Raw genomic sequence first — 12,929 nt, forward strand, 5'->3', positions numbered from 1 at the left:
TCAACCGAACACACACACACACACACACACACACACACACACACACACACACACACACACACACACACACACACACACACACACACACACGCACACAAACACATGCATATATGAAGGTTAAACATTCCAACAGCTAAGAATCTCAAAACAAACTAACGGGAAAAAATAGAAATACAATATATAAAAAATGTATATATACTGTAAATGTATATATATTTATTTTTATCCAGAGAAGTTGCATTTTGTATTGTTTATTTGTGTTTTTTTTTGTATCAGACCCATCGATGATCCAAATAATGTCTCTTAGTGACACCATATTTTAAGTTTAGTAACTGTTCATTTATAAAAGGAAGAATCGAATTCAAGAATGAGAATTTTCAGAGTTCAGTCAATCAGAATGGACAGAATTTGGCGAGGGAGCCTTTCTTATTTCTGATTGGAAATTGGGAAAATTATGTTATGTCTATGTATCTATGAGCCTTTATTATTTATGAATCGGAAAATGGAAAGATCATGCTAGGTCTGTGAATTTATGAGCTAGTTACGGTTGGTGCAATCACAGCATTTGTAGAAAATGTAGATTCGTTCCGGTGACAATTGGTAGCAGTGGTAGGACTAAATATTTAGGGAGAAAAATAGAAACTCCTTCCTCTAAAATTGTTGCAATTGTGATGGTGTTGCTCGTTGGATGCAATGTAGCATTTTAATATCACGACTGAATGTGTCTAAAATGGTGTTCAATTGCTACATAAGATAGTGGCTATTAAGCTAGATGTATTGAATTTGTATGTGGCATCTGTTGTTACAAACCTACGACACTTTGGTCCAGAGATGAATTTCTGCAGTCATTTTATTATATAGGAGATAACACAAGACACTACATGATAAAATGTGAGGATTGAAGAATTGCTTTCTCTAGATTTGCTACATAAATTTGAAGTTGTAATTTTCTAAAAATTGAAAATCGCATTTACTAGAATTAAACACAAAGACAAAATAACTTACATATAAAAGGGAAAAGAAATTGTAAGAGAGTCAAAATGTAGAATCCTGGTCGCCCAAATGAAGCCTGAACCACATCCTGCAATGTAAACAGAAATATATTTAGATTAATCCATTAATAAGACAAGCTTGTCTATTAAAACACAATGTATCCATTAAAATATATCGATTCAAACACAAGAATGTCCATTAAAATATATCCATTGAAACACAAGATTATCAATTAAAACACAATGTATCCATCAAAATATATCCATTAAAATACGACCTTGTCCATTAAAACACATCCATTGTGACACTAGTTTGTCCATTAAAACACATTATTCATTAAAATACCAGCTTGTCAATTAAAACACAATTTATCCATTAAAATATATTCATTAAAACACAAGCTTGTTATTGAAATACAATGTATCTATTAAAATATATTCATTAAAATATAAGCTTGCTAAAGGCCAAATTGTTCACTGAAATATATCCATCAAAACACAACCTTGTCCTTTAAAAGACAATGTTTCTATTAAAATGTATTCATTAAAAACACAATGTATCTACTGAAGTTCAGTCATTAATATCCATGCTTAGTCAACCACACAACATAGCCACACATGCCAGGCCAGCCATCAACAGGAAATCCTGATGGAAACAAACTAGTATTTGTCTTTAACACCATGGTTGCTGGTTGAATTTCCCTGTGAAGCCATAATATAAATTCAAGCAAACTATAATATAATTAAAAAAAGTGTAAATGTACAGTGTAATGAAACAAATTGATGGTGTTCTACACACAAACTGTTGTTGCAAACTAGTTGCAGCAGGATAACCAAATTTTTTCTTGTGTTTTCGTCTAGTTTGAAAAGATTGCTGGAAAATCGCTGTTAAAATTGAAAACATAATCCAAAGAAAAGATTTTAAAAAAGCACAGCAAACATACCTGATAGGTGGAGCCACCTGACAGTTTTCCACCATCGATAAGAAGCAGAATGCCATAATCTAAAATAAAAAATAAAAAGTGAGAAGAAAAAAAAAATGAACTAAAAATCTCAATATCAAAAATGAAAATATAATAGCATCAGCTAAATAAATTCAGGAATTATTTCCTTTAAGCCACCTTCAAGTTATCTCCCCTCAATTATACTAGGCATTAGAATATTTTTGTTGAACTTTTGACCTCAAGAATCTGCATGAAATTTCGAATAGAACCCTTTGTTTAATCCATAAGGGTGGCATACTTGCATTCCATCAGCCATGACCGGCTAGAAGTTTCAAGTAATTCATAATTATATTCCTAGTATTGACCACCTTCAGTAGTGAACCTTCAACCTCTAGAAAATTTTCAGTTAGAACTGAATTTTACCTAGTACTTTATTCATTATGCTACACCCCTTGTGGACCATGGCGCAATGGATAAAGTACTAAGTATACACTTGCAAATTAATTAGAATAATAGATAACTTGTTTGGAATTCTGTGCAGATTCCAGAGTTTGACAGAAAGATTCCCAAGTTTAACAAGATACATCTGAAGAAGGTTGGAGATTACATCAGCCGAAACGTTGTGAAAATAACACTCAAAGTGAGCATAGTAGTCCGAATATTCAATTAGAAAAGAAAGTCTCATGTCATATATGTGAGATTCAAAAGCGAAGCTTGTTCTCTTTTTTCTCGTTGGATGAACACGTTTCCATTTGATATGGTTTTCGTATTTTGCCAGATCATGTTTCAAGTCACAGTTTAGATGAGACTCTGAAACAGCTAGCCTTTTCAGCAGGGTCATTTTGTACTTGTTGTAAGATTTGTTATCAGAATCTATTTATCTATCTGGTGGGGTTACTTGCTCGGACCAACATGACTCTCTTTCTCAAGAATTCCCTGTCCCATCAGCTGCCTCAGATCTTCAGGAGCACATGTGCAATTTCCTGAATATACATGAATCTAGGTCGTCTTATGGTCATGCGCCTGTGCCGTGGAGTCCACAAAAATACATTTCTCACCAACTCTTGCTTGTTCCTCTGACAGTGACCGGCAAATTGTAAATGTTGCTGCTTGATGTTAGTAGATATGGCAGGTCAGGTAGGTTGGCATAAAGTTGCTGCTTCATAGGATGATCTTGCCAAGATATATTTAACACTGTTTATAGCATATGGGTGTACGTGTAGTTTTCTTTCCAATCTTTTGGTGGGTATCGAGCTTGTAGCACCGTAAACAAGGACAGACTCCACCACTGCTATGAAGAACTACCTTTTCAGTTTATCAGTTAGCCTTGAAGTCCATATCCAAGGCAGCCCATGCTTTTGAGATGTGAATTTTGATATCCGTGGAACCTATGTTGCTGTCCAGGTATGTAAACTCGGTGACTTCTTTCAGTGTTGTTTTATCTAGAGCTTTGATCCCCTCCACTGTATTGAAAGTCATAAACTTTGTTTTATCCGCATTAATGTAAAGAACTTTTATTGATCAGACTATTATTCTCATCTTGAGTGTTTTTTGTGCAACGTTTCGATCGGATTGTCTTTCGACCATCCTCAGGCATGTTGGTTGTTGTTTGGAAAAGAAAAGAGAAAAGGTACTAACTCTGTAGATATTTTCGTATTTCTGTGAATTAGTCTGTATTTTATGGTTATTGTTTCGAATTTGTGAAAAAAAAAAAAAATGGTTGACAAAGGGGAAGTAACTCTAATAAAGGCAGGGGATTATCTCCCTTCCATTGCTGAAATTTTAAGGATGTACAATGTTTGTTTTTTCTACAATTAGTAATTCTTTCGCTTGTACAGGTTGCAGTTAAATATGTTGGTATTATTAGAAAGTAAAGTCCAAAGAAAGAATTCCCAACCGTTATGTTCCCCTTTTTGCAATTCTTGGTATCAAAACCCATCTGTCAGAACTCACTTCTGCCAAAGAGACACACACTCTCTCCGTGTCACACAGGCTTTTTATTTGAAAAATCAACTGTATCTCATTTGCATATTTCCCCCAAATCTCGTTACCTCACGTGACCACTAGTCCATAAATAGCAGGAGTGGACATTTTCTTTTTCTTTATCACTTTCCCGAAATGGACGGCACATTGTACAAGGTGAGGCTTGTACTACTTCTTAAATGCATCCTTGTTTTGCTGAAATATCACTCATGTAGACAGCTATTATAAAACAGATATAATAATTCCATGTGTGAGTATGTAATAAATATATGAATAAATATATCTTTATTGTTCACGTGAGGATTGTAGAGGTTTAAAGTGCACAAATAAGAATTGACAGGACACAATAGTGCTGTCTGCCAAATCAATAATCAAACTACATATATAGCATATCATGTCACCAATATGGCCCCACCCTTTCGAACACGTTTCCTAGGCAACTTCATGTAGCCACGCCGCTTCAATAATCATGTTGACACCAGTTTGCATTAGATCACTATAGTTAAGCAACCTGGTCAGCACCAGATGGGAAACTGCTTGGGAATACCAGGCACTATATGTAGGACGTCCCTACAAAATCCTAACATCTGATGGGGATATACATGCGACTGGAAACCACTTGTGAATTTAGGGTTAATGCTGCTGGAATAGCGGAATACATACATAGCCACGTCTCCTTCCAGGTGCGTTTTATTTATTTAGCAATATATAATATATTAGATTGACAAGAAAGTTCTTGCTGTTTTTAACTTTTAAATTCAGATGAATATATCTTGGCTAAAATAAAAATTTATTGATCAAAATAAGCACTATCCGAATCAATACACTTTTGCCAACGCAAAAACAAATGTATTTACGCCAGTAATGAAAAAATCTTGCGTTCTGGTGGCAATGAAGTCGCTAAAGACGTTTTTGATATCGCTTAGGTTTTTGAAGCATTATTCATGCAGAAAGTTGTCGAGATGCTTGAAAAAGTGGTAGTCGGTAGGTGAGAAGTCTGGAGAGTATGGTGGATGAGGCAGAGTTTTGTAGTCCAATTCATTCAACTTCTGCAGGGTCGGTTTAGTAGTGTGCAGTTGGGCATTGTTGTGGAGGGGAATTGGGCTTTTTCTGTTGACTAATGTTGGGTGTTGTTGTCAAAGTTTCTGATGCATTTCATCCGTTTGTTGACAGTATTTCTCCACTGTAATGGTTTCATCTGCATTAAAAAAACTGTAACGAATGAGACCAATCACAAACCACCAAACAATCAGCATGACCTTCTTTTGGTGCAACTCTGGCTTTGGGAAGTGTCGTGGAGCTTCATCGGTGTGAAACCACTGAGCTGAGCATTGCCAGTTGTCATAAAGAATTCACGTTTCATCATAAGTCACAAATCGAGAAACGGGTAATTCTTGTTGCATAAAAGAAAGGAAGATGACACTTCATAACAGCGTTTCTTTTGATTGTCGTTCAATTCATGAGGTAAACATTTATCAAGTTTTTTGTTTTTCCAATCTCTCTCAAGTGGTTGGAAATCGTTGTATACCTTATACCTAATTCAGTAGCAAGTTCTCGAACAGTTGTGCGTGAATTGGCTTCGAGGCTCTTAATTGATTGTTGTCAACATTCGATGACTGACCACTATGCTCATCATCTTCGAGACTCCTGTCGCCGCTAAGAAATTTCTTAAACCACCATTGTGCTGTGCATTCAGTAGTGGTTCCTAAGCCAAACGCTTCATTGATATTGCAAGCCGTTTCAGCTTTTCAGCCGAGCTTGAATCGAAATAAGAAAATTGTGTGAATTTGCTTTTTTTCCATCTTGTATTCAACATTCTGAAAAGAAGACACAATTGTTTAAAACGATTGTAATTTAAACCATTAGATAGAGCGAAAAATACTCTTTAAAATTATAGATAAAGTAAAGTTTCAAATCAAAATTTAAAATTTCACAAGAACTTTCTTCTCAACCTAATACAGGATTCGCTGCTCAACTAATGAACTGATCATTGAAATTTTGGAAAACATCTGCTAGTCTTAAGTATTTGTCAACCTAATATTTTCTTCATCACTGCGTGTTCGCGCTTGTTCTCTTTCTCAACGTCGTCATATTTCCACTTTTTCCATTGTGACAACATTCTATGACTCCTTTTCTCTTCAGTTTAATTTAAGATTATCACTTCACAAATTCCCATTCGCTAATTTCTCATGACTATTGTTTATTTAGCAACCGAATGTATTTCTTTCATTCTCTCTGTCCTCTTCTGTCTCTCTCTTTCCCTCCTTCTCCTCCTCCCCTTTATTTGGAGAATGCATAGCAAGTGCAGACAAACGTACATCAGGGGTAGAGAACTCTATTTTGTGTTATCTCAGTGATCACCCTTAACCTCAAATGGCCTTCAGGCCTTGATAAGTGGTGACTCCTTGTAAAAAAAATAACATCAGCAAAGTCATAAAACACTTGTTGGGAAGGATAGCATATTCTTGTTCTTTTTGCTCCTTTCCTCTCACCTCCCCTTTTTTATACTGTGAATCAGACAAGATGAATATACGATTATGGCAAGTGTTTTGTCTGATCGATTCCCTGCTTCCTTTGTTACAGCTCGTTTTACTTATTGATCTAGTGGTCTTCATCAATTCACTGTTTTGATATCTCATTGTAAACAGCTTCCTATTTCAGTATTTTTTTTCAAGACCTACAAGCTTGTGGAACTCTTTTCCTGCTGACTGTTTTCCTCCTACTTATAGCCTTGATCTTTTCAAGATTAAGACTAATTAGCATTTCCTGTCTTTGCAATAATCATCTTTTGTTCTTGATAGCTTCAGGCCTTTATAAGTGGTGACTCTTTGTAAAAAAAAAAAAACATCCACAAAAGCATAAAACACATTCTCATTCCGTCAACCATGACTAGATAAGCACACATATTATTGATATTTTTTTTTAATCTAGAAAAAATAGAAAGCTTTCTTGGTGGAAACAATTCAATTGATTTTATGTTCAACCGGCAGAGCTACCTGGTGTCACCCAGGATCCTGATTTACATAGAAACAAAAAATGTCCAATTTTATTTCATGACAAAATTAGAATAAACATAAATATGCTCTGGTTGAAGCTTGAACTGACAGACTCTGTCTCTCTGAATGGTGCGGTAAGTGATTGACCCATAGATAGGAGTGGGGATATCGATGTTGCCCACAATGGAATTGATATATAGTAATGAAAAAAGTGCTCAATATCCTTAATATAGCAGGTATGTCTAAACAGAACTTCATTTCTTCTATCTATTATTTGTGGACCCGGACAATGCTGGATATCCCTGCTAATCACACACACACACACACACACACACACACACACACGTATATATATATGGAAAATTATTCCCAACTCGCATTTAGGTAAAAAATGCACTTTTGTATAAATAATTGAATTCGTTCAATGAGTATCGCTAACAAAAACAAATAAAAACATATATATATATATATATATATATATTTATATATATAACAGAAGCCCCATTTCATAAACTTAGCCATTTATTTGTTCTGATCAGTTTTCTTAATTTAATTCTGGGACTTTCACGTGCATATCTAAGCTGACCTAATTATTAACGCTAATTTTCGTGCTTCTTGTCTGGGTCAGTTTGACCTTGCTTTTCAAATTTAAACCTTCACCGCTTTTCGAGTGTTTTTTTTTTTTTTTTTTTTTTTTTTTTTAAACCTTAATTTTTTTGATTCATCCAGCCTTGACAGACGTGTTTTTAAATATTCTCTCCAGTACTTTTCTTTTAATGATTTGGAATTCATTCCATTTGCGCTTTTTCCAAGGAACTCTGCCTTTTGGATTATTTTGGACCATTTGGAATTTACCTATTAGATTGAAATTTTAAATTCTACCGTTTTGGATTTTACCATTTTTGGATTTTTACCCTTCACCGGACTGTCCATTCATGTGAAATCTTTTTATTTTTATTTTTCTTTTGCCTCCTGTTCCCCTTACCTCACCCTTTTTTTTAACCAAGTAAGATCTGTGACTTACTTGTAGTTTCATTAAATACTTTTATATGCAAAATCCGATCCTGCATTTTGCTAATTCCTGCCCTCTGATGAGAAGGAGAGTATTTCTTCCAAACTCCGCGGATTAAGGACTATCCACTTATCTTGTGTTTCCTTTTTTAAAATTAAATATGTTTTTAACTCTTTTTCAAGATGTCTTTTAACATGTTTTATTAATCATTTGTTCATATATATATATATATATATATATATATATATATATATATATACTAGACTGCCCGTGACCCGTTGGGTCAGTATGTTATATAAGCTATGGAATTAATTTATGAGCGTGACACTTGTGACCTACAGAAAAGTTTTTTGTGACATAACAAACATTTCTATGAAAGTATATTAAAATGAAAAAAATATATAGATAGATTTCTATTAGTCGTTCTGTTTATAATTGTTTATTTTTGAAAAAAAAAAACCCAACTTACAGCCATTGAATTATAAGTGGTTTGCCATACTTATAGATAAATGTGTATTGAACAGATACCATAATACTTAAAGTTAAATTCAAATTTTGATATATCTTTTAATTTAAATGTGACCCCCCCTTCAATTGGGATGCTGAAAACGTACACAGTAAAACAATGAGGTTTAATGTTATGTTGATTATTTATTTGTAACGCAAACTAAAAAACATATTTTCGGGGGTTATTTATTTATGTTGGTAGTGTAGAAGAAAATGTATGAATGTTTTTAAAAAAGGGGTATTAAAAAATGGAGAATACATTAAAAAAAAAAAAAGAAGGCTGTGGGTAAATCGCCGTTCTAAAATGTTCATATGGTTGCCAATGGGTTAAAGTAGATTTATTTGTAAGAAAATTAAAATAACTTAAACGTAATACGGAAATGAACGATGTAAAAAAAATGTAGAAAGTCTTAACAATTGTTTATTTGGATGATTTAAACGCGAAAAAAAACCAAAAACAATTGGGACGCTAAAAACGTTTTATTGTCACATTGATTATTTGTTTATGTACGCATGCACAACCAGAAGTCGTAAACCGGATGTTGGATTACAGCACCCGTTACAAGGTCATTTGAGTTTTTTAATTATATAGATATATATATCTTTTTCAAGCAGCAAAAAAAAAAAAAAAACATGAGAGAAAGAAAAGGAGAAGAATCAAAAACTTATTTTCTCTCATGTTTGCTGCCATGGCAGTTGCTATCTAGTTTATTATTGTAGAATGTGTCTATTTTAAAAATTTTCCAAAGAGGAAAAATTATTTTTTGAAACAAATTTAATCAGAATACTTTTTTTGTTGTTAATAACACCGAGCAATGCTACACATACAAAAAAAAAATGACAAATCAAAATTTAATATTAATATACTAGAAAAAGTGATATAAACCACAAAAATTTGAAAAAATGATTGCTTTACTACATATATATATATATATATATATATATATATATATATATATATATATAATGCAGCTATCAAAGAATATATCTTAACAAACCACTTTATTAAGATAGAGAAAGCTCAGCACTGTTAAGAGGAGCTTAATATATTTAATGTACACTTTAATATAGTTTTTATTTATTTATTTATTTATTTAATGATGGGACAATGCCAATACTTTTCCCAATTCTTTCTACTTTTTTTATACAATTACCAATTCTAATTCCGATTCTTAGTTGTTTTTTATTACGGGTGGTAAAGGTGGGGGTGAATTACTGCAAAACTCATGTAATACGTGCATATATTTTTGCAAACGTAAAAATACAGCTGTTGAGGATAATCTATAGATTTTAGTTTTACAGATAGTTTAAACTCAACAAATATTTATCATTTCATCATTAATACAAGCCATGAAAAAAATCAAGTTTTAAATAAGAACAAAAAAAAAAAAAAAGGAAATTAAAAGAACCATTTTTGACATTAGAAAATAGACACACGTTTCTGATTCCAATTTCGATAACCCAAAAAGTTCTGTTTTTTTTTTTTATTGCTGATTCCAAGAAAAATCAGAACCTTTTTGGGTATTGGAATCGGTATCGGATAATTTTGTGCCTATTTTTTGATGCCAAAAACGATGGTTCCAATTGTCTGTTTTATTTGATTTTGTTTAAAACAAAATCTAACACTGCTAGTAGTAATGCTAAAATAATAAATATTTATTGATTTTAAACTACCAGTAAAACTAAAATCGATAAATCACCCCCACCACAAGTGTATTCTTACAAATGAGAAAACAGCTGCACATTTAACATGTGTTTTTACAGTAATCAGCAAAAAATAGCACCTTTGTAGTTAAATATTTAGAAATTTTTAAAGAATTGGTATTGGAAGCGATAATTGTATTGGAATCAAGAAAAATATTGCAATCCTCCCATCACTAATATATATATATATATATATATATATATATATATATATATATATATATATATATATATATATATAAAAGACGTCCATAAAGTCTGGTTTTAAGAGAAATAATGTAAGAAAATGTATTGTCTGCTATTATCGATTTTTCTATTCCAGGCAGAGATAGAAAGCTTTCTAGGTGAAAACAATACAATTTGATGTCCACTTGAATAAAAGCCTTTGTCAAATTTTGGAAACCATTTTGTGGCAGTTTTATCTACACTAACATGAAAATGTATTTCTGTCTGGGCATCCACTAAATCAGACTTTTTCAGCAGGAGAGCTACTTATGACTCCTTTTCTAAAGAAGGTTGTTTTGAGAATATTTCAGAAAAATATGAATAATGCTTTAATAACCTGAAAAAGAAGTTATAAATCAATGATGGTGGTGTGATTAAGTAATAACAATAAAATAAATTCCAGTGAGTTAAAATGATCTACCAACTACTAAAAATGCGAAACACATTATTTATAGATATATTGTAAATTATATTTATATGTACAGTATATGCAGGTTACATTGCATTACTGCATCAACACATATTGCACAATGCAACGCTGTACATTTTTTGATATTACCTTACTCCGATGACTTGCATTAGATGGAATCAGTCAGGGATGCATAGTGTGAAGAGTAACTGCTAATAGCCAGCTTCAAGCTGACCTCCAGATGCTCATCAGTAGGGCTATGACAAGAGAATATTCTTTTCACTATTTTGACTCTCGAGTATATATCAGTTAATATCTTATACGTTTTTAGATAGAGTGATGTGGTTCTCGATTGATTAACTGTGTCTAACTCTGTCAGATATATAGTCGAGAGACAAAATAAAGATAAGAATATTCTCTTGTCATAAACTTACTCATCAGTCATGGTGGAGCTGTATTTAGATTTAATGATCTTCATGTGGAGAATTGCACGCCTGTGGAACTCTGTTCCGTCTGCCTGCTTCCCACCTGACTACAACTTGGATGTCTTCAAGTCCAACGTTAACAAATTCCTAATGAACCGCCCCCTTAAGTAAACACTTTATCAAATCTCCACACTAACGTACTGTACTTGCAATAACCCTTATCCCTGAGTGGCTTCCGGGCCTTGATAAGTGGTGACCACAGTGTAAAAATAGCATATTTCTTAATGTTGGGGTACTTGTCCTCTGTGAATAAGTTCCAGAATTTTCCATGGGTTCTGCATCAGCTGACTGTTAGCTTATAGTGTCAGAATCTCATTCTCCACCCCAGAAGAGTTCAAGTGAAACAGTGTTGAAATTTTTGATTCGAGCGAAACAACCTCAGCATCTTCCTGGAAAGCATAGCATATAGCCATTGACTCGAGTAACGCAAGGACTTGAAAGCAAACTCTTGAAAACGTCAAACTCTAACAAGCAATTCCCCATTTTCTTTATGTCACATACACACTGTCAAGCTGAGCACATGACTGCCCTTGTGTCTCCAGCTCTGCTGCGAGATTCTGAAGTTTGTCAGTACTAACATTTTTTCTTTTCAATACCATGCGATCTAGCCACAATTTCTATGCAATCATGCCAGTCGATCACAATCGACATAATGGGCACCCTTGCATTAAATGCTTTTACTGGCTCAGTATATCCAGAGTTATTTTCATTAAAGTATATTCAAGTTATCTCCCCTGACTTGTACTGGCTACAAGACAATGAATTCTTCAATTATTAAGTAATAAGAAAAAGACTTGCACTTTAAATGTATGATGATATGAAAATAGATATTTGTCCACTTTCTAAGTTGAACTTAAAGCTAGTTGGATATGTTGCGGTAGAGCCCCACATATTTTACATAGTTGTTATGCTGCTAAGCCTGTGTCAAGACAACTAGCCATTTCAACATGACCCATTTCTACTGATTGATACATCTCATTGAACTCAGAAATATTTATGCTAAACTCGGGAATCTGTATAGAATTTGGAATGGAATGGAATTGTTTATTTAATTCACATGAGTGACGAGGGGTAACTTGCTCTCGTTTTGTCAGCCATGACCAGGTAAAAATAATGTGTAATTGTATTCTTAGTACCACTTTTACTGAGAATTGAACCTCCAACATCCAAAAGACTATAACTTAGAAATGATTATAACTTAGCAGTTTTATCTATTGGGTTACAGCTCTAATTCTGGCATCATGAAATTTAAATTGTTAATGTCTTTCTTGGAATAGTGTGAAAACGTTCTCTCGGTGTCTAACTGACTTCACACGCTTGCTTCACAACAACCTTTTTCAATTCTTTTCTTTAACTTTATTTTTTTTGCTCATTTCTTTTTTCATTGGATGATAATCTGATAAAGAATCGAAAACTTTGTTTTCTTCAAATTTAATCCAAGATCATAAGAAAAATCGAAAAAATAAAAAGGTATAATTAAGCAGAACTTCTCTATCATATTTAACAATAACCAATTTTCCATGATATAAAAATCTTCCCATGATATAAAAAAATTTTGCCATAATATGAAAAAAAATTTTCCCCATGATAAAAAAAACATTTCCAATGATATAAAAAAAACTTTTCCAATAATCTAAAAAATTTTCTAATGATATAAAAAAATTTCCCACAA

General features: G+C 33.0%; 1 protein-coding gene across 1 annotated transcript in view; it reads right to left on the reverse strand.

Annotated features, from left to right (window-relative positions):
* The window catches only part of LOC145291189 (putative sodium-coupled neutral amino acid transporter 11), a 252,395-nt gene that overhangs the window by 70,035 nt on the left and 169,431 nt on the right, over window positions 1-12,929 (reverse strand). Inside the window, exons 4-5 of the mRNA XM_080136768.1 lie at window positions 1,937-1,995; window positions 1,006-1,081 (exon numbers count right to left, since the gene is read on the reverse strand). Of these exons, the coding sequence (XP_079992894.1) occupies window positions 1,006-1,081; window positions 1,937-1,995 (135 nt within the window). The remainder of the gene's footprint in view (window positions 1-1,005; window positions 1,082-1,936; window positions 1,996-12,929) is intronic.

Source organism: Euprymna scolopes, chromosome 12, assembly GCF_053919585.1.
Source record: "Euprymna scolopes isolate OS-2025 chromosome 12, ASM5391958v1, whole genome shotgun sequence".
Lineage (NCBI taxonomy): Eukaryota > Metazoa > Mollusca > Cephalopoda > Sepiida > Sepiolidae > Euprymna > Euprymna scolopes.